Below are 23,164 nucleotides of genomic sequence, written 5' to 3'. Positions count from 1 at the left end.
CTTTGTGATATTATGAACAGTTTGGATGACAAATAAACATCATTGGGGGCTTATAAATATTTCAACGGTGGAAATCAATACCTCCACTGTTTCCTTTGGTACGCTCTACTTGAGATTTTGATATACTTTATTTTTGGGCTCAACCCCTAAAATGATCTGGAAAAACGGATAGACGGCGTGGATGAACTAACAAACCCCACAATCGGCCCTACAGAGTTTACTCAGTATGATAAGAGCGCATGGAGTAACTCATTACGCAATCCTTTTTCCCCATCCGCGCCGCGCCCCTCTTTCGCCTTCCCTCTCCATTTTCACCGCCATCCACGCAGTCCGATCTGAGTCTTTCATGCACGCAAGCTCTCGTCCCCTTAAATCTTGTTTCGGAAGGAACGGTTCGTCGATTCGGCTTGATTCTTCGCCGGAATCTCCGAGAAAGAGGGAAGTTGAAGAAAATGGCAAGAAAATACTACTTACCTGTCAAGTGGCCCACCTCCGATCATCGCTGTAGCCAGGTACGCTCCGATTTCTTCTTCTTCTTCTTTTTTTTTCCAATGGAGAGGAAATCTCACCATATTGTCGATATATTGTGCGATATCGACGATATATCGGCCGATATTGGGATTTTGGATTTTTTGGTATCTTCCAGTGGTTATCGGGGGTGTATCGTCTCGCAGTGGTGCGATACCGATAATATCGGCCGATATATCGGCCGATAGTATCGATATTTCGAACACTGAGTCTAGGTTTACTCGTTGATTGTCTATAACATGTTTATGGGTAAGAATTATGTGACAAAGATGTCATTCTTTACGAAAAGGGTTTATGAACATTCCAATGGCATCGGCGTTTATACAAATTTGGTTACGACAAAAAATGTCTAAAATATAGAGATGGAAATTGGAAGCTTGGGAGTTGGAAAAATCAATGAGCCTCAAAAGGTATTGTCATATTGCTTCTCCAATATATCCTTTCATGATAGAATGAATGTAAGCTGAAATGAGGATGCTGAGATGGATGAGTGGCAAGACGAAGAATGATAAAATTAGAAATGAATGCAGTCAAGGGATCTTAGGTGTAGCACCAATAGGTAATATGATGAGGGAAACTTGACTTTGATGGTTTGGCCATGTGCCAAGAACTGTGCCGGTCAGAAGGAGCAAGTTGATTCAAATTGAAGGCTATAAAAGGGCAAGGGGAAGGCCCAAAAGGACATGGGGGTATGTAACAAGAAAAGACTTGATGATGCATGTTTTAATTGAGGATATGGTCATCAATAGTGTGGAATGGTGGAACAGGATTTGTGTTGCCGACAAAGTAGTTGGGATAAGGCTTAGATGATGATGATTTACTTGCACAATATTTTATTGGGTGTTTAGAAATTGAAGGTTTGATTCCAACAAAATGTGGTATAGTGTGTATAATCTTGTTTGTCACTTGGCTCGTTGATAAGAAGAGGGAACAAGTCCCATAGAGAGATGAGAAGTGGGGGAAAGAGTGAAATTACAATCTCTTCTGGAATGGAAGATGTCCCATCTACTGAGTACAAGACTCTGCACTTAAGACCCAAGTGAGCTTGATGGTCAGCTAAATGAGTCGCTTTCCCTTGGCCCCTTCACATGATGAATTTGAACTAAACTAATCTTGAGAGATGATGATGATTTCCTTGAATGATATTTTATTGGGTATCTAAAAATTGAAGGTTTGATTCTAACAAAATGTGGTACAGTGTGTATAATCTTGTTCGTCACTAGGCCTATTTGTTTTATTCAGAACAAGGAAAATATAGGCGGCCACCACCATCATCATAGTCATCATCGCCTTGTCCAAGCTATTTTGGGTCTTGGAACAAGGCGAAGATACATATCTATCACAAATCAATCATTCCCTAAAAGACGTTGAGATAAGAAAGCAGGGAAACTACTTCATATGCTTGTTTTAATTTATTCTTAAGCGAACAAATATGATCTTGGCAACATTAACTTTGGTGGTATTGGAGCCTTTTCAATGTTAGTCCATTAAAAGGTTTACATGAGCTAGTGATTTTTTGTAAACTGATTTTCTATCTTCTGAATAGAGTTTAGTAAATCATGATAATGGACTGTAAACATCTCATCGGCCTGTTTCGATGTGACTTCCGCAAAAGGCTTTTTGCCACTATCCGACCCGATTTTGTCGACTCATTGAAAACCAATTCAATTGGTTTTTGGCAAGTGGACTTTCAGCGTCTATTTCATTGGGTGAATTTGAAACTGATATTTTCGGTTAGTTTCCAAACAGGCTGCAAAACCCTCGTTAATGAAGTTTTGGTTTCTGAACAACTGTTTTGATGGTGCGTCCAAACGGGTCCTTAAGCTCAATGGAATAGGGAGTGCTTTGCATTTTATTTTTCCTACAATTCTTATAAATGATCATTGGTTCATTGATTTCCAAAACTTCAATAGTCGATATTGGTCCTCTAGTGGAGCTAATGGTTTCAAATTGAGGGGGAGTTGAGTTATCCTATAGTCACAAGCAGGTGGATTTACTGTAAATGTATCCTATGAGTTTGTACAAGGATGTAGCAAGTTGGTTCTCTTATTTTCATCACTCAAAATCAGTGTTTTAAATAGTTTACGCTATGTAGCATGTAGCTTACGCTACGTAGCGTAGCTTAGCCTTAACGCTATGTCGCTCATGAAAATAGTTCAAGTTGGGTCCAACTTATGCCACATGCTAATTTGCATATGCTACACACTACATAACCTACGCAACATGCTACTTAGCTTACACTAAAAGTTACTTTTCAATAAAATATTAATGTTTTCAAATATTTATGATATTTTTGTATTTTCAATAAAAATTAGTTAATTTGTTCAATAATTTTAGTAGAATAATACAAGTAATAGTGTTGATTCAATTCCTTTGCCCTTTCTTTATCCTTGTACTTAAATCTTTACCCTGTTTTTCCAATTATTTTAGGCTATGTTTGGTTCCACCAAATATCATGAAATTTCATTATTGATCAGTAATTTGGTGCAAAATGTCATGATATTTGGTGCAACAAAGTGCAACCTTAATTAAAGATCGAGAAGTAGCAGTAGCGTATGTAGTTTACACCTCACACTTCAGAGGGTGAATTCTATGCTACCCACTATTCACTATTTAAAGCACTGCTCAAAATTATAGCCCTCATCCTACTGCCAGGCAATGCAATTGAAAATGGTTACATAGCGGTTGATAACAGAAAATGGTTAACGTAACGGTGGAAACTTTTACCCGTTTTGTGGCTCCAGTGGCCGTTACAAAAAAAATGGCCAGTAACGGCCTATGTTATGGGGCCGGAACTTTTTTATTTTGGCTGTTATGGCCCGTATCATAACAGTAGTTACAGTGGCTGTTACGGCCATTGTTACCATTATCGAATATAATAACACAATATTATGTTCAATAGTAACACACTGTTATGAACACACTATTATTTGTATTACTCTAGTAGACTAACACTATTATTAATATAAGAAAAGAAGTCCAATATGGTACTCCACATGACTACATAAGAATGTGAGGGCAAAGAAAGAATGTATAATCACTCCACATTATTACAAATATCCGTACATAGCTTCCTATGAAGGTTCTTTTGTTTAGAAAATTTAGTTAGTGTTTGTCAAGTCTTTATTTAAAAATAAAGTTTAGGAAAGCTTGGAAGTTTCCCTTCTCAGTGTAGGAGTATTAGTTATCGTAATTGTGATTTTGGGATGTTCTCTTTTATTTAGACTACTTTTGGGAGCTCAGAGAGATGTGTGATGGATTTATTTTATTTTCGTAAATTGGAATTAGAAATTTGGCTTGCAGCTTGCTTACCCCATCTGTCTTCTTGGACTTGTGACCTCTCCATCTAGTTTTCTTCTTCATCGGGCATATTGAGAATTCAGGTTTTTTAGAAACGGTAGTGAAGCTGAGTGGGCAGTGTGGAAGCAAATTAAGTTTCACCAATGTAATGATCTTTATACTGGCTGCTATGGAAGAGACTGGCGATGTCTTTCATACTCATTTTCAGTATGTAGGCATCAAAAGCATTCATTAGAATATGTAGATAATGGAAGTATTATGTTTAACTTGTTCAATTATACAAGGTCGTCTGTTTTTTTTCCTGCTGGAAGGAGCACATCATTCATGATACATAGTGATTACATACACATGAATCTTACACATTACTGTACTGCTATAGATATTTCAATGTGTATCAACGACTAGTTGAATGTTTTCATAATTTCTAAAAGGGGATCTTCTTCTATGTATGTGTATGTTATCTTTGCAGTGCTCATCAGAATTCCTGTTTCAGATCTTTGGTGAAACAATGGCTCATAAAGCTGAACCCAAATAGCTGGGACAAGGCTACAGCAGGGGGATTTTCTCTTTGATCTGCCTTTCAACCCAAATAGCTGGGACAAGGCTACGGCAGGGGGATTTTCTCTTCGATCTGCCTTTCAACCCAAATAGCTGGGACAAGGCCATGGCAGGGGGATTTTCTCTTCGATCTGCCTTTCTCATCCCAATTTAGTTCATGTTCATGTATTGACTACTGGTTCAATTCGAGCTATATAAATTAAAACAATTGCTGCATTTTCTTTTCAAGAGAATTGCTGCTTTGAATCTTTGGTTTGAAACAGGATTCATGAGGCCGACCCAAATGGCTGTGGCCAGGCTAAGATCTGGTGATGACGATGATGATATGTTCGCTTCAAATCTGCCTTTCTTTTTTTCAACTCAACTAATGTTCTTCTATCAACAATTGGTTCAGTTTAAGCGACATAGATTAAAGACATTTACTCATTTTTCTTCATCTTTTAATTGTTTTAGTGTAACTAAGTACTATTGCATTAATCTTGGAAAATCTGTATTTGTGCTGGATGGTTTCTAAGGGTTATGCTGTCCTTTTTCAATGATGAAATTGCATCGTAGTCACTTCAGGTGTACAATGGGCAGCTTAGCAAATGACGTTTTCCTTTTTCTTGCAGATGGCATGATGCTGGCACTTATGATGTTAACACAAAGACAGGTGGTCCTAATGGGTCAATCAGGAATGAGGAAGAGTACAGACATGGTTCAAATAACGGCTTAAAAATTGCATTAGACTTTTGTGGTATAGTTCGTTTCTCAGCATCTTTACCTTTGACAAGTCTCTGTGCATCATTCTCAATGTAATCATGGAACAATTGTTTTTAGTATTGTGGATGCCCTTACAGTATAGGTTTTTGATAATTTAGTATTTCATGATGCATCTACCGAACACTAGCACAGGGCTACATGATATAGCTTTCGAGTTTTCATGTGTTTTAAACTATCCAGTGGTCAACTTCATCTTCATGAACTCTTGACCTTTTTTGGAGTTGACGAAAGTGTGCATGGCACACGAATGTTCATGTAGTTTATTTTAGAGTTGAAGCTAGGTCCCATTGGAAGTAGATTGATGCAATTTGGTTATCAAACCATTGAGATCTTGATGCCCTAGTCGCAAGAATGGGCAAGGAACACACCACAGAAATATTGGAATGGAGAGGGACAAACAACTTTATTGAAATTGAAATTTGTTCACTTCTCACAAATTCTCGAATAAACATCACTAAACTCAGAAAATTTAGTTCCCTCTACCTCCTAGGACAACCATCTTTTACAGACCCTAGAAGGCACATACTAAAATCCCTATTGATCTTTAATTAAGATTTTCTAACTGTTACATTGATCTGAAATAAATCTAATCAATCTAAGATTGCAAAAATTCTACCCACGATGATTTAGCCTATCCATAATGGCCTTAAAAACAGTAAATGTAGATAATCATCCCCAAAATCTTCAGAGAATTGTCAAACTCAACAATAATATCTTCAAAGTCAGCACTCATGTCTTCCAAAATAGTAAATGATACTCTTTGAAATTTAGCACCCAAGACTAGCAGAAAATAATCAAACATGGTCCTCACTTCTGAACTGAGGGCCTAAGGGTACCATACATACCTTGGGTTAAGGATCATATGATCCCTCTTATATTGATGGTTTTGTAATAGGAAACGTGGATCAAGGATCAATGGTTTAGATCATTGACCCATTGGCCCCACTTGCGCAAACTGAGGGCTCAAGGAAGCTATACATACCTTGGGCCAAGGATCATATGATCCATCTTCATTTTGATGGTTTTGTTATAGGAAACTCTTTTTCCACTTAGAAGTTCCAGCAGTTCCACACGTATTGTGTATTACCATAGGTGGCTTTTATACTTTATTACTATGGAATAGACAACATTGCTTAAGCAATTTTTTTACAAGACACTGGCCATGGTATATTAGATGTGAACATAATTCTTGTTGCAACTTATCTCAGCTTCAATGTGTGAGCTTGGCTTGCATGTATGGAACTTTTGTTTAACAATGTACATGACCTTACTGAAGAGTGATCCTTCAAAAAAAATAAAATTTACTGAAGAGTGACTGTTTTGTTTTGTGATTTCAGAGGAAGTGAAGGCAAAACATCCAAGGATTACATATGCAGACCTTTATCAGGTGACTAAAATAGGGAAAGTATTTCTGCATTTTGTCTTTTAAAATATATATATATATATATATATATATATATATATATATTCTGTTATGGTTTTAAACATATATTTGATTGTTTCATGCTACCAAATGCGCACTTGTGTATTTCTATGGTCCTTTTTTTTTTTTTTTTTTTTTTGTGGATATTTGATAATATAAAACATGGACAAATAAGGGTCAGGAATTAAAAAAATACAAGAAATGATTATGGCCATCAATAGACAGGAGAATTTAGGTTTTGTCATCTACTTTGGTTTCTAGCAAATTCTCTTTAGGATAAAAATTGCAAATGAAAATTTTATAATTAAGATCTTTGGTTCATGGATCACAATTCTATTCATTTGTGATGGTGAGAGATGGGAACTACTTTTCAGATTGTTTGTATTTCTTGAGTTTTACTTGAGGATATCGTTGGTTTGTTTGTATTGTCCAGCCTAAGAGATAGTTAGCAAATGGATTGCCTTGCAGAACCGAAGGACCAAAAAAGAATTGCATGAGTTCCATATTAGACATTCCACATTGTTGAGCTAGCTTGGACTTATAGTCACTTGTGAGCTGTTCACTAGAGCTGGTTACGAGGGCGCATCCACATAAATTGGGATGGGTGCTCAACTAATTAAGGGGAGGATCTTATGGAAGATGGTTACCCTAACTATTCAGTGAGGTCATTTCGCCATCACCTATTTTCCTGCTGCCTTATAGGTGGCCTCATTGTCAGTCACAATTTGCATTATGTTCTTCTCTGAATTTCGTCTACTATCTTTTCCATGAGATTAGCTTTAAAAAAAAATAAAAATCTATCCATGAGATTGGAAATGTATTTTGCATCTTTTACTTGGTCTGTTGCATTTAGCGGAAAATGATTCTCATATGATAGTAAACAATGAAATTGATCATCGCATAAAATAGTGCAATTTCTAGACCTCCATATCATCTTGAGTGTTGCCACAAACTCCATCACTTCCCTACACCATATATTTTCCCCTTTCATATGTTGTAGGTGCACGAACACCTATGCCTGTCTTTACTGTTGCATTTATGATAAGTTGCCAGTGGGGAGATTCTGCAACATTTAGAGCAATGTTGTCATGTATGAACAGCTTTGATGCTGCCCTCCTAAGCTTCTCCATCACTCCTTTCCCTCACACTTGCTGCAACCTCTTTTTCTGTGTATTCTTTTCTAAACATAATGGAGTCCCTCGAAAGGTCTGCCTAGCTCCACCTCATCATGCTGAGAACCTCCTCGTCTTTGATCAAATTCTTGCTTTTCCTCTTTTAATACAAATTAATTATTAACTAGCTCCAATTGATGGAGACCACGTGCTAAAGCATGCTGTAGACCACTCCCACTCCACTCCTCCCCCCATCCCACTCCTGTTACATCACAAACTAATTTTGCTTTTTTGAACATTTGTCATCGTTCTTCATCCACAAGTAGTTAGTAGGCTCATTCTCCTTGTTATATTTAGTTTGACTGTATGTCATCACCCCTCTCATACCTCTCAACCCCAACCTCTTCTCAAGCTACACTGACAGCATCCTACTCCTCTTTCCCTTCATCTCTTTTAAATGCCTTCTCATTTGCAGATGGTCAATATCTGCCTCTGTTGTATGCGTCAGGCGGAGTCCGTGAACCACTTGTTGGTTCACTGTTCTTTTATCTCGCCGGTATTAATGGAATTCTGTCAGCTTTTCTCTCTGTCCTGGTGCGTCCCGGAAACGGCGGATAATTTGTTGTTTGCGTGGAATGGGACTAAGTTGGGGAAAACCAAAGCTATTATCTGGCGCATGGCCATCCTTGCCATTTGGTGGGCTGTCTGGGAGGAAAGAAACGACGGATGTTTCAACGATCGCTCCTCTTCGGCAAAAAAAGTGGGTTCGAGGGCTAAATTGATGATATTAGAATGGGCGGGCAGTGTAAAGGAATTAATTAGTTCTGATCTTTCTTTTTTAGGTCTTTAGGAGTCGTCTGCTATCTCGGCAGTCCTCCTTTTTTCTTTGTTTTTTCTTCAGTTGTTTGTTTGCCTTCCCTCTTTTAATGAATTCTTACGTTGCTTTTTTTTAAAAAAAATGCCTTCTCATTAGCTCCCTTCTCTAGGAACTTGGACACCCTGTGATTTGCTCCTTTTGAGGGGGCGAGTGTTGTTTAAGTTGATATCCTAATTTACAGTCTTGTGATAATAGTCTCAAAGAGGCTGCCATCCACTGCTACCTAATCTAGACCCATGCCACTATCCAATATCCTAACTCCCCGCCAATTTGGCTTTAGCTGCTAGGTACTGATTACAATTGGAAAGAATAACTGAAAATGTTGCCCTTTTATCGGAAAAATGGAAATAGTTGGCTATAGTTCCCACTTGTGGTTGGTGGGAACAGGGAATTATCGGTGATTTTTAGAAAATATCAAAAAAATGATATTATTGGCGAGATTTTGGCGATATCCAACAGAGAGACGAAAAAATGGGTTATATGTTTCGATTACCCACCGATACCGATGTTATCAGTGACAATTTGATATTGTCGCCGATAATTTAAACACTAGATAGAATGTTATTAAAGGGGTAGCAACCGAGCTTTATAAACAACTTCAAGCTTGATAGGAATAGACTTCTAATTACTCATCTTCAGTGTTCGAAGTATTGGTATTGCTATAAGCTTCGCTGGCCGAGGACAAAAAAACCACATCGATATTGCCAATAACCAGAAATGTGGGGGAACATGGGGAAAATGGTGGGATTTTTTAGTGAAACTTCAAGAGATGCTAAAATACATATATTTACATATTTAGGAATAAAAAATTGCAAAAAGAATGCATACATAATAAGTTTCTATTTAATGGGGGCCTAAAAGCATGTATTGTTGTAAGAAACCAGTACAACCACCCCATCTATCCATCTAACTATCCATGTAACCTTCCCCATCCAAACATCCAAACATCCATCGATATTTCAGAATATCGGCAACACGATATTTCCCCAAAAATCATCGACAATTGAAAAGGAAATGAAAGACTTTGGTCTTGATATCGCTCATTTTGTGATAACACTAATATTGTGAAATGATCGATATTATCGTCGACAATTTGAACACTGCATACAACCATGTGCCCGTAAAGAAAATTGAAATGGAATTTTTTTAATAAATAGATTTTTGGCAATATCGATACATTGACGATATTATCGAAATATCACCAATACATTGGCGATACAAGCGATGCCTGGAATTTACATAGTAAAAAATATTGGCAATATCAATACATTGGCGATGCAAGCGACACCTGAAATTTACACAATTGAAAATATTGGTGATACATTGGCAATATCAATGCACTAATGATACATATCCGATACTTAGAATTTCTAAGACTTTCAGCGTTATCGATATCGCGAGCTGGAGCTATGGATAATATCAGGTATATTTTGATAATGTTGGGGATCATTCGAACAATGATCATCTTTAGTTCCCAGATGATACAATTATATTTTGTGATGTGGATCCAGACATGGTCATAACTTGTTTTGAAGAGGTATTGGGCATGAAGGTTAATATAGCTAGAAGTGAGTTGTTGGGGAGCTAGAACAGAGGAGGGGGAGATGAATTTTCTTGTAGGTATCTATGGGTGTAAGGTGGGGAAGTTTCCTTCTTCTTATTTAGGCCTTCTTTTATGTATTGGGAAGCCTCCAAAGCATCTCTAGGACAATGTGGTGGAAAGGGTTGAGAGGAAACTCTCTAGGTGGAAAGGTAGATGTTTGCCTTGGGGGGGGGGGGGGGGTCCAGAATTACACTTCTTAAAGCAACCCTTTCTAACATGCCCCTTCATGAGGATGTGGATGAAAGAGTGTGTTTGATCAATTAGGTTCTTTATCCTTATCAATGGATTTCCTAAACGGTACTTAAGAAGTTTGAGAGGATTGCGGCAGGGGGACCCCTTATCCCCTTTTCTATTCTTGTTTATGGCAAAAGCATTGGGTAGAATGTTCAATGGGGGGGGGGGGGGGGTCCAGAATTACACTTCTTAAAGCAACCCTTTCTAACATGCCCCTTCATGAGGATGTGGATGAAAGAGTGTGTTTGATCAATTAGGTTCTTTATCCTTATCAATGGATTTCCTAAACGGTACTTAAGAAGTTTGAGAGGATTGCGGCAGGGGGACCCCTTATCCCCTTTTCTATTCTTGTTTATGGCAAAAGCATTGGGTAGAATGTTCAATGCTGTTAAAAGGGCAGCAGATGAGCTTTATAAATGGCTTCAAGGTTGATAGGAATAGACATCTGATTACTCATCTTTAGTTTGCGAATGATATGATTATATTTTGTGATGCAGATCCAGATATGGTGGATGGGCTTTACATGATAATAACTTGTTTTGAAGTGTTTTTGGGCATGATGGTTAATATAGCTAAAAGTGAATTGTTGGGAGTTAGAATGGAGGGGGAGATGAATGTTCTTGCAGGTATCTTTGGGTGTAATGCAAGGTGGAGAAGTTTCTTTCTTCTTATCTAGGCTTCCTTTTGTGTCTTGGGAAGCCTCCAAACATCTTTCGGACAAGGTGGTGGAAAAGGGTTGAGGGGAAGCTCTTGAGGTGGAAAGTTAGATATTTGTCTTTGAGGGGCAGAATTACACTTATTAAAGCCGTTCTTCTAATGTGTGTTTTTATTTCTTTTCTCCCTAAATGCCTGAATCGGTTTTGTGCCCTTGGAGAAGCTTAAGAGATCCTTTTTTTTTTTTTTTTTTTTTTTAAAAAAAAAAAAATTCTTTTTATGGCAAGGGACACAAGACAAAAATAAATTTCACCTCTTATCTTGGGAGGGAGGAGGTATGCAAGCAGGGGGAGGGTCTATGAATAGGGAAATGGTAATGGAAGTTAGGGATGGAGGATAATTCTCTTTGGAGAAGAACGATCGCCTTGAAAGTATGGATGTTCGGATGGGGGAAGGTGGAGAAGTTATGCTTCATTGTACAGAGTGTTAGGGTGTTGCTAGTGTAAAAGAAAAATTTAAGGAGGGCATGGGGTTTGTATTCCGAAGCAAGCTCGGGCGAAGTGGCGATTAGCTATTTTAGTGGCTTTTTGGGCTATTTGGGAGGAGAGAAATGGGCAATGCTTCAACGATACTATAAAGGAAGTTGTTTTTGTAATTATATGGTGAAATTTATTGTTGTCAATAGAGGTGTACACGAGTCGATCCGAGCTGAGCTTTGCCCAGCTCGGCTCGACTCGGCCAGCTAGAGTCCTCAGCTTGGCCTTCGAGCTTGGATCAGCAGCTCGGCTTGGTTCGGTTAGCAGCTTGCTCTAGTTCGAGCCGAGTTCAAGTTTCGAGTCTTCGAGCTGGTTACGAGTTTGATTGGGCCATGACCACTGTTCGACTGTACCAGAGCTACCCAGCCAGTGGTCGGGTGGGGTCCGCTAATCGGATAGACACTACTTACCGGACAAATGTTGGAAAAATGGAGAGAGAGAGAGAGGAGACTCACTTTCAGTTGCCGGTCATCCGGACAGACACTAGAAGGAGAGTAATCGCCTGTCGGGCGCTGGAGAACGGCGAGAAGTTTGGTTTGGATTTGGGCTAATGACTGAGAGGATTTGGGTGAATGACCAAGAGGATTTGGCCGCTGAGGTTAGATTTGGGCGAACGGGCGAGACGATTTGGGCGCTGGGGTTAGGGTTGGGCGAACGGGTGAGAGTCGACTCGAGACGATTTGGGAGCTGGGGTTAGGGTTGGGCGAACGGATAAGGTTTTTTTTTTTTTTAATTTTTTAAAAAACCTATATATACTTGACTCAAAAATCGATCTGAGTCGATCTGCCGAACCAAGTCGAGTCGAGCTAGGTCCAGCTCGGATTGGCTCGAAATGTTTCGAGCTCATTAAAGCTGGCTCGACTCGGCTTGAACATAGTTTCGATCCGAGTCGAGTCGAGCTTTTCAGGTCGATCCGAGCGAGCTAACGAGCTAACTCGACTCGTGTACACCTCTAGTTGTCAAATGGGCTTCTTGTATTTCATTTTTGAAAGATTCTCCTTTGCTTTCTGCTAGAAAGGGTTGTAAGCTTTAAGGCACCATCTGGTTGCCCTCTTAATAAAATCCCCTTTATCTTTCCAAAAAATGGAAAAAGAATGAAAAAAAAAAGAGAAGGGAAGTTGAAGAATGGGAAACAACAAAAAACCCAACCCCTTTATAGGCATGTTAATGGTCAGGTCCAATAACTGTCAGCATAATGGCATTGATACGGGCCGATACAGAAGTTACCTTTAAATGGTTGTTTTACCCATGTATCTTGTAACCAGTGTTCGAAATATCGGTATCGTGTTATGTATCGCATCCTTGGGATACAGATATGTATCGGTTATCTCACATGATATATCATTTGTATCGGGTAATTTATTGCACTTTTTGGGTAACATGGGGAAACATTAGGGAAATGGTTGGATTGTTCAATGAAACTTTAGGGATTGTTAAAAAGACCTTAATACACACTTTTAAAGCATAAAATCTCAAAAAAGAAGTGCACATAATGGGTTTTCTTTGTATAGGGTTTTAAGCTCCGCACTGTTTGACTAAACTGATGTAACTATATTCAAATTGAATGCATAACATTTAGAGTGTATGTGATGATCATTTCATGAAACACTTCTAAATACTTTGAAATTAGTCTCAATTGACAGCTGGTTAAAGGAAAATTTCGGAAAAAAATTAATATTTTAATAAAAAGTTTTTATATTAATTTTTAATTAAAAATGATTTTTATTTTCCAAAAATTGACGAGGACTTAACAAATTAGTAGATCAGCCCTCATACATGCGTTATTTCATGTTTGGAATGCAACATTGCAAGCAATTTGGGAAATTTTGAATTTTCCCCACATCGGACCACCTACACTCAAATTTCGAAATCAATGTACGTGATGATCATTTCATCAATTAGACCTAAATACTTTGAAATTAGTCTCAATTGACATCTAAGGAAAATTTTGGAAAAAAACATGGAGAACATGAAGAACCAATGGATATCGAAATCGAAGTTCCAATTCCATGATTTTTCATGCAAAACATGAAGAACTAATGGATTTGTAACCATTTGACACTGATTTAACATAATTTCACAAAAAAGAAGAAGATTGGAAATTGAAAATGCTTACCGGATCGAACATGTGGGATATATCGGCACTACTTGTGTGTTTCATATCGCACAAGTGGGATACAAGATATATCATGGGATATATTGGCCGATATCGTCGATATTTAAAACATTGCTGGTAACGGGGTGGCTAACATAGACTTGATACGGTCATACCATAACTGATTTTCAATACCCTGCCTAACAGTCCAGATTGATTGACACCTGCATCAATCTATATAAGATTGATGTTGTTTGCTACTCCTCACTTAACAAACATTGGATACAGCTTTGATATGTTATGAAGTTTCAAGAGACTATAAAGTTGACTGCAATGTTAACAATCGTGACCAGAGAAATGGAAATGAAAAATCCAAGCATTAAGACAACTTTTCCTACACGATAAAGAGAAACTAGGAAAACATGTGAGTAAGGAAAATGTGAAAAAAAAAATATAGAGATCTTTACTGCTTACTAAGATATAAAAAGTTTACCATCATTGCAAATATGAAATTAGAAGTGCAACATAGAATACTGGTTCCCATTCTATACTCAGGGTTAGTCGCTGAAACTAACTGTTTTCTGTTATTTCATAGTATGCCTTTTTTTCCCCATGTGATGTGTGCATGACATCCAATCAGTTAATAAGATGCATCACCTCAATAAACTACTGGCCCCAAAAATAAGCTTGATCTGAAGCTTAGGTGGGCCACAACACAGGGAACAAGGTGGGAGGTGATGCCCACCCTTGATTTTCATTGGGCCCACCTGAGTTGAAAAACCGCCTGATTTATGGCCTAACGATGAAGGGTCTAAACAGCCTGGTTTCTATATATGCAACACGTTCAGCCCCTGCAAAAATCAAGGGTGGACGTTCCCTTGTAGCTTGTTCCATGTGCCTTGGCCCGCCTGAGTTTTGGATCAGCCTGGGTTTTGTTTCCTAGAGGTATTTTGTGGTGATGCATCTGGTGGATGGGTTGGACGTCGTGCACACATCACGTGGTCCCTACATCTGTCCTGTGTCACTGTAGCTTATGGTAGTACTGGTACCACCGCCGCCCACCCCACGTTATTAAATAAATATGAACAACATAGTACACTAAATTGATGACATTCAGTGAACCAAAAGCAGTAATGACTGCATGCAACAATAGCATGTCTTAAACTTATATATATATATATATATATATATATATATATATATATATATATATATATATATATATATATATATATATATATATAATAGCTTCACTGCAGCTGGTGTTCATGCCACTGAAGATTATTTAATTAATAAGGTCGCTTATGTCATCCTTGACGTTAGCTTTAACCCTAGTTGCACCGAGCATGAAGCAGGAGCAGATTCGGATGTGGGGGAAAGAAGTGGCTGTTTCAAATATTAGCAAGTGTAAACGCCTAGGAAAGGGGAGCGTGCTTCCTAAGCAGGAATGAGAGTGAGACTGGCAACTTTGGCTGACAGTTCCTGCAACTACGGCTTGAAAGATGGTCTTGTTTCTTTTAGTTGCCATCAATTTTCCTTAATCTCTCAGAAAAATTCCCTTTCCTTATTGTCCATGTACACTTGTTTCCCACTGCTCGACTGACTTCTTGAATGCCAAACAGGACAATTGAAAGCCTGGCATTACAGAAGTGCTGATAATCTCCCTGTGGAAGACTGTTTTCCGCCATTATGAGTCACTGAATAGCTCTACTGACCTCACAGAAATTCTTGATGGCCAATGATCTTTCAGGACTTAATGAGCTTTGCTAATCCCACACTCCTGTTCAAGTCAGCTAATGCACGTGTTACAACATATGCCTTATGTGGCGGACAGGTGCAATATTCAAGCTATCCATCAGAAGGGTATCACTTTGTAGATTCCCTATGCAAGAATTGGGTCCTTTTTTTCCACCAGTCAGGTAGGCAGTAGGCCACAATTAACTGACAGATGTACGGTTGTGAAAAAAAAAATCAGCAGAGGTTTTCTTACCCGTCAACTTGTTTCTAATATCATTACTGACCTACTGAATGGATCACTTCTATCTTCGGGCAGAGGGCCACCTGATGGATGGCTTGGATATTTCACCTGTCTGCCATGCTGTCATCTGTGGTGGTGTGTGCATTAGCTGACTTGTACATGCGTGTGGGCTTAGGAAAGCTTGTTCATCACTTTATCAGATTTCATGGAGTGGAGAAGCAACCCTATTTAGTATTTAGACAAACAAAGATTTATTAAAAACCTACAGAAATTTTGTAAATAATGCTACAGATAATAAAAGAACATTGACATTTAATTTTTATTCCTGTGTCATGTTGTTAGTCATGAGTCCAACATGCTCACCTGATCTGTAATTTCTTTAAGTGCATTGTGCTTCTTACATTTGATTAAAGGTTTTGTCACAAGTACGGTAGCTATTTTGCCTAAGTCTTCATGTTTCCTAAGGACCACTTTAAAATAGCTTATGCTACGTAGTGTGTAGCCTACAGCCTTACACTATGTAGCATAGCATAGCCTTCATGATACATAACTCATGAGAATAGCTTTAGTCACATGTAGTGTTTTAAATATTGATAGTATTGGCTGATACTATCGATATCGCACAGGCTGAAACAAAACAGGGATGGAGTTGAAAAACTCCATAGCCTTGGTTGAAATATTGTGATATGTTGCAATGTATCGATGATCTTTCGATACATTGCGATATATTCAAAATATCACAGTTATATTTTGCCTGATATCATCAATACTTGCAATACTTGTCGACGATTTCACACCTGCATTAGTCCCCTGGCACAAAAAAAGGAAAGAAAAAGAAAAAAAAAGAAAGAAAGAAGGAAAATTCACTAAAATTAAAAAACCCTCTCTGGTTGTGATTACGTTCTTAAGGGAATCTTGACCAATCCTTTTCATTTGTTTGGAGATGAGGATTTGGGTGCAGAAATTAAGATCGGAGCATGGTATCGAAAACCCAATCGGTGAATTTTGGTTAATTTAAACAGTTTTCTCTTGTTTGAACTGCTTAAAATCTGTGAAAAAGTGAGTAATTTTATGATTTTGCATTTTGTTTCTTTTTTTTTTTTTTAAATGCTTGGTTATGGATTTTGACCTCCGAAATTTTTTTTTTGGGGGAAATCCAAAGATTTTCATATTTCACCCATTTAACTTGTAATTAGAGTGTCGAAAAATCATGTGATAGTGCTTGGAGGTAGATCTACATATTGACAAAACTTTCTGTAACTTTTGAAAAATGGATTTTAATTAAAAATATCGATAAATGAATAAAAAGATATATTTTTAAATTACATTGACCAAGTGTTTTTTATTCCTAATATTTATTTATTTATGAGTGTATGCTGATCTTAATATCAAACCCACCAAAGTTTTCAGTATTGATGATATCAACCAATATTTCTCATGATATATCTTGTATTGTATCCCACATTTTCGATACGAAATGCACAGTTAATGCCGATATATCCTACATGTTCGATTTGGTGAGCATGTTTTATTTTAGATCCATTTTTTGTGCTGTATATCATGTTAAATCAGTGTTGAATGGTAACCAATCTATGATTCTTCATGTTTTGCAAGAAAGACCATGGATTTGAAGTCTCGATTTTGAGATTTGAGAGAGATGGACCAAGTTGTGGAAAATTGGAGTTTTTTATTTTTATTTTCCAATTTCTCACAAATCGGCTGCAATCCTTGTGTCCAAATACAAAATCAAACATGTATGTAACCTAATATGTGATTCTTGGAAATTTAGGGATTTTTCGGAAAATTTTTATTTTTTAATTAAAAACTCATTAAAGATGTTATTTTTCTTTTTCAAAATTCCTCTTCGATCAGTAGTCAATTATCCCTTATTTATGAGTATTAAGGAGTGTTTGATGAAATCATAATCACATACACTCTAATTTTGAGATCTATGGGTAGATGTGCTGATTTGCGGAAAATTGAGAGAAATTCAAAATTTCCTCAAAATTTTTCAAATCGGAGAGGATGAGTACCGGTGTTATGTTAGAGAGTATCTTTATTTTTATTTTTTAAAGGTAACAATTTCTATATTAGATGATAAAGGAGTACACAAACAGGGATAATCAGCCCGCTGAGATAGTGGACATACTACTCGCCTAGAAAAGATAAATTACATCCCTTTAAGGAACCAACATTAGAAGCCCATTCTACAATCAGGTATTTTGCCCTTTTAACTAGAGACTTTGCCGAGTTTGAGGTATCTCTGAAGCACCTTCCATTCCTTTCTTCCCACACGGACCACCAGATAGCTAGGAGGGCCATTCTCCAAATCTCCTTTCTTTGATTGCCTAATCTAGCACCTTGACAGGCATTGAGCAACCGACCTATGGATTCTGAAAAGGACTGGTACATTCCAAAGAGGGATAAAATAACTGGCCAGATTTGATTAACAAGCGGGCAATGAATGAACAAATGGTCTACTGATTCTTCGTTTGCCATACAACACAGGCAAACATTTGTGATTATCATGCCCCTTTTTCTCAAATTGTCGATTGTCAGGACTTTCTTCTTTCCAACTAGCCATCCAAGGGCCGCTATCTTTGGAGGAACTTTAGATTTCCACACTCATTCTTTCAAGTTCTCGAAATTGGCAGAGGATTCGCTACCAATAGAGATGTACAAGGACTTAACCGAAAATGTGCTGGATTTGTCCAATTTCCATATTAGGGTATCTTCATTGTTCTGATCCAGCTTGCAAGTATTTAATCGACTAAGGAGAGCCGTATAATCTTCGATCTCCCAGTCCTGGAGTTCTCTTCTGCACATAAGATTCCTTACAATTCATCCCCCACAAGAGACAATATGGGCATCTCTCCAGACTATGTCAGGGTCGTAATAGTTGGTATCAAGATTCCCACTTTGAAGTTGTTTGGTGATGATAGGACATTTGGAGATGTGATGCTTGGTGAAATTCTTGGTTGGCCCAAAGTGCTAACGGAAACTTTATTATTTAGTTGTTTTGTAATTTTTTAAAAACTTCTAGACCAGGCTATAGGTTGTAAGGATCCTTGGATTATTAAGTTTTGTTTTCTAATTGCAGGTGGTGCCTCTTTGTTTCATTTAATCTTTAGCATCTTTTCCATTGAATGCGGATTGTTTGTGTATATTTCTTAATCAAGTATTTGCATGCCAGTAATCTTCACATGTTTCTAGTGTAATCATTTTACTATAACTTGGGCATGGTATTGTTGGTTTATGGATAAGTAGTAATATGCCTAGTTCCGTTGAGATGGAGATAATGATTGTGAGCAACTGCACAAATCTGTGGGTCTGAGTCACAGCCACACATTATTATTCATAGGCATATTCTTAGTTTTGCTTTTGAATGTATTGCTTGTGTTTCCATACATGTCTTTTTTACATTTATAAATCATATGAATAGACTTTGAATATACTTGCATTAGTTCAGTCAGACAAAGCATAGATTAGGACCCCATACAAAGGAAACTTATTATGTGCACTTGTTTTTTGTGATGTTTTGATTTCTAAGTGTCTATTGATGTCTTTTTTAATTTTATTTTCAACAATCACTGAAGTTTCATTGAAATATTCGACCAATTTCCCAATGTTTCCCCATGTTTCCTAACAACAACGATACATTACATGATACAACCGATATATCCCATGCAATAACCGATATGTATCCATATCCCAAGGGAGCGATAGATTATGCGATAACAATACAAAAAAACATTGAACCACTCATTTATTTATTTTCAAAACTAAATTTAATTCTTTTTAAAAAATTATAAAAATAAATTAAAATATACTTTTAAAATAAATGAACCATGCATTTTAGGACAAATTTACTACAAGTAATTAATACATTGAATGTGTTAATAAATTATATGAATTATATGAACTGATTTTGAATATAATTGCATTACTTTTGTTAACACTTATATTTTAGGACCCTATATAAAGGAGACTTATTATGTGTACTTTTTAATTTATGATCTTTTGAGTTCTAAATGTGTAATAATGTCTTTTTTAACATCTCCTGAAGTTTCATTGAAAAATTCTACCAATTTTCGAATGTTTCTCAACCTAAAAACAATGATACATTTTGTGATACATGCAATATTTCTCATGCGATACTGATATTTTTCCATATCCCAAGGGTGTGATATCTGCGTCGATACCGATACTTAATCACTGTCGGTGTTTGAGTTTTTTTCGGTATCACTACAGGTTTCGTCGGCCAGAGATAAAGAAGAAATATCGTTATCGTTGATAATATCGCTGATAACTGGAAATGTAGGAGAAACACGGGAAAACAAGGGGAAACGTGCGAAAATGGTGGAATTTTTCAGTGAAACTTCAGGAGATACCTAAGTACACATATTTGCATATTTAGGAATAAAAAATTATAAAAAGAATACATATATAATAAGTTTTCATTTAATGGAGGCCTAAAAGCATCCATTGCTATAAGAAATTACTACAATAGTAACCGAAATCCTACATCCATCCAACAATCCATCCAACCATCACATCCATCCATCCATCCATCCATCCATCCATCTATCCAACCATCCCACCATCCATCCAACCATCCCATCCATCCATCCATCCATCCCACCATCCTTCCATCCAACCATCCATCCATCCATCCATCCCATGTATGCATTCATTTGAAACTTTTGTGGCCCCAAAAAAGATTTTAATGGTGGGCATTCAATGACCACTGTTTCTCGTGGCATGGTCCACTTGAGACATCAAATTGGTGGCTATTCATATAATTGTCCTAGCTAATGAGAATAGCCTATCATTTGAAAACGAGGCATCTACACAGTGGGTCCAATCTGGTGAGTGGCTTAGATCTCACATAAGTGTTCGAGAATTTCATGTGTAAAAGCCAATATTCAATTATTTATAAAAATGTATAGAATCATCTATTCATTAAGAATTTTGGATTTAGAGTTGTGAATTGTGATAAATCCATTCAATTTCCAAGATGAAGGATGGATTGGTTCGTCAAAATATTTCTACATGTGGGCCTAGTCCAATGATGTATGATGATAATCCTAAATTCCCAAACTGGCAATATGAACTCATTATCCAAAAAATCTAGCTTGACTAGGTTGTGACCCAAAACTTGGTTGTGAACACTGTGGGATCTTAACCGTAGGGTCCATCTAGATGTGTGCATTGTATATCTAGGCTTCCCATCTGTTTTGCGAGCCTATTTTAAGGCATGGTGCAAAAAAATTAAGTAAATACAAATTTCAAGTAAACCATGCCTAACACCACATGAAACAATGGTCATTGAATGGCCACATTTAAAAACCTTTTTTGTGCCACAAAAGTTTTCGATCAAGCTGATATTTGTATTTTGTCTTTCATCCAGGTCTATGTGACCTTATTAATAGATTGGGTGGTCAATAAACATTATAGTGGACCTTAGGAAGTTTTTAATGGGAGCGGTCAAGGACCTCTATTTTCTGTAGTGTGGTCCACCTGAAATTTGTATCTACTTTATTTTTGGGAATATGCCCTATAATAGCCTAGAAAAACAGATGGACGGCGTGGATAGACAATTCATATATTGAGGTAGGCCTTACGGTTAGGGTCCCACCCACTTCAATGGTTCCGGGTTCAGCCAAGTCACACTCCTCAAAAGAAGATGTAGATGACCGGCCAAAGCCTTTCGCAACAATTTCCTACGACGGGAATGTAAGTGGGGCCCACAGTAATTTTTGTGAGAAATCTATTCCATTAATGAGTTTTGTGAGATTATGTTCGAAAATGGGCCAAAAAATGAGGCAAATCCAAAACTCAAATGGGTTGCACCACAGGAAAAAACGAGAAGTGAACCTGCACCGTTGAAACATTCGTGAGATCACATAAATTTTGAATGAGGTTAATATTTTTTTTTTGTTTTCAGTTTATGCTAGTAAGAATGACCTTATGAACATCATGGATGACATATAAGCATCACGGTGGACCTCGAGGATGTTTCAATAGTAAACATTTCCTTACCGGTTGTCTCCTGTCGTGCGGCCCACTTGAGTTTTGGATCTGCCTAACTTTTTGTCCCATGTCCTGACATGATCTGGAAAAATGGATGGAAGGAGTGGATTTCTCACAAACATTACGGTGGGCCCCATCTAGCTCCTCTCTTTGGAAGTTCTTGAGAAAGCCTTTAGCAGGCAATTCACCTCTCTCATGAGACCCTGACCATGGCCCACCTCGATGAATTTCATTGTATATTTGTGCCTTCCATTAATTTTGGCAGATCATTTTAGGCCATGAGCCAAAAAATGAGGTAGATCTAAATCTTAGGTGGACCACACCACATGAACATAGTGGTCATTGAATGACCACCATTTAAAACTTTTTGGGAGCCACAAAAGTTTTGATCAAGCTAATATTTTTGTTTTCCCTTCATCCTGGTCTGTGTTACCTAATCAAGTGGTTGGATGGTAAATAAACATTACAATGGGCCCTAAGAAGTTTTTAATGGTAAGCATTCAATCACCACTGTTGCCTTTGTTGTGGTCCACTTGAGACATGGATCTGACTCATTTTTAAGCTCAAGCCCTAAAATGACCTCCCAAAATAGATGGACGGAGAGGATAAAACAAATTAGATCAGCGGGGCCCACATAGCACTGAAGGTGGCCCATTACGTAGTCACGATTCGCAACTCGCATCAACATTGTCCCCATAAAAAGTGAAAGTGGAAGCTATTTGGGGGAAAAGGGTTTTGAACCCACCATTTCAAAACCTTACATTTATACCCAAATATCTACCAAACATCCACAAAAAAAATCCCTGAAGATTTGTCGAAATCTCTGATGCGTTTGAAATCATTGTGTGCCGTAAAGGCTGTTATGTAATGGTAACGGTGGCAACCATTACGTGTTACGGGGTCGTAACAGTCGTAACAGCCATTATGGAAAAAAAGACCTGTAATTGCCGTTAACGGCATGTTACGTCCCCTACAAAGGCTATAACAGCCCCACAATTCTTTGTTATGGGGCAGATACATGTTTTCCATACTTTTTAATCAATATTACGGGGTAAATACAAGTTTTTCAGGATTATTTTTTCAATAAAAAAAGAGACTGTAACGGCTGTTACGGGGGCCGTAATAGCCGTTATGACCTGTATCGTAAAGGTAACGGTGGTGGCTGTTATGGCCACCATTACCGTTACAGAACACCTTGTTTGAAATATGTCATCTAACTGAAGAAAAATTGGAGATTTTTTCATTCATACAGAATACCGGCCCACAGCTGTCGATTGGTTCGCGATTGGTCCACCAAATATGGTTTCCGATTTAGCAGTTTTCTTCTACAAGTATTGGAAATCACTTTCATTCTCTTTCGAATCATAAAAAAATAAATTGAAACGAAAGTTTTTCCTTTTATTATTATTATTATTATTATTATTTTAATGTATTTACACTGTTGCCGACAACCCATTTTATTGTGAAAACG

General features: G+C 37.5%; 1 protein-coding gene across 1 annotated transcript in view; it reads left to right on the top strand.

Moving 5' to 3' along the window:
- The window catches only part of LOC131251334 (L-ascorbate peroxidase 3), a 52,464-nt gene that overhangs the window by 5,229 nt on the left and 24,071 nt on the right, over nucleotides 1-23,164 (top strand). The window contains exons 2-3 of the mRNA XM_058252018.1: nucleotides 4,998-5,122; nucleotides 6,486-6,535. Of these exons, the coding sequence (XP_058108001.1) occupies nucleotides 4,998-5,122; nucleotides 6,486-6,535 (175 nt within the window). The remainder of the gene's footprint in view (nucleotides 1-4,997; nucleotides 5,123-6,485; nucleotides 6,536-23,164) is intronic.

Source organism: Magnolia sinica, chromosome 7 (genome assembly GCF_029962835.1).
Source record: "Magnolia sinica isolate HGM2019 chromosome 7, MsV1, whole genome shotgun sequence".
Lineage (NCBI taxonomy): Eukaryota > Viridiplantae > Streptophyta > Magnoliopsida > Magnoliales > Magnoliaceae > Magnolia > Magnolia sinica.
This window is presented reverse-complemented; position numbering and strand designations above follow the sequence as displayed.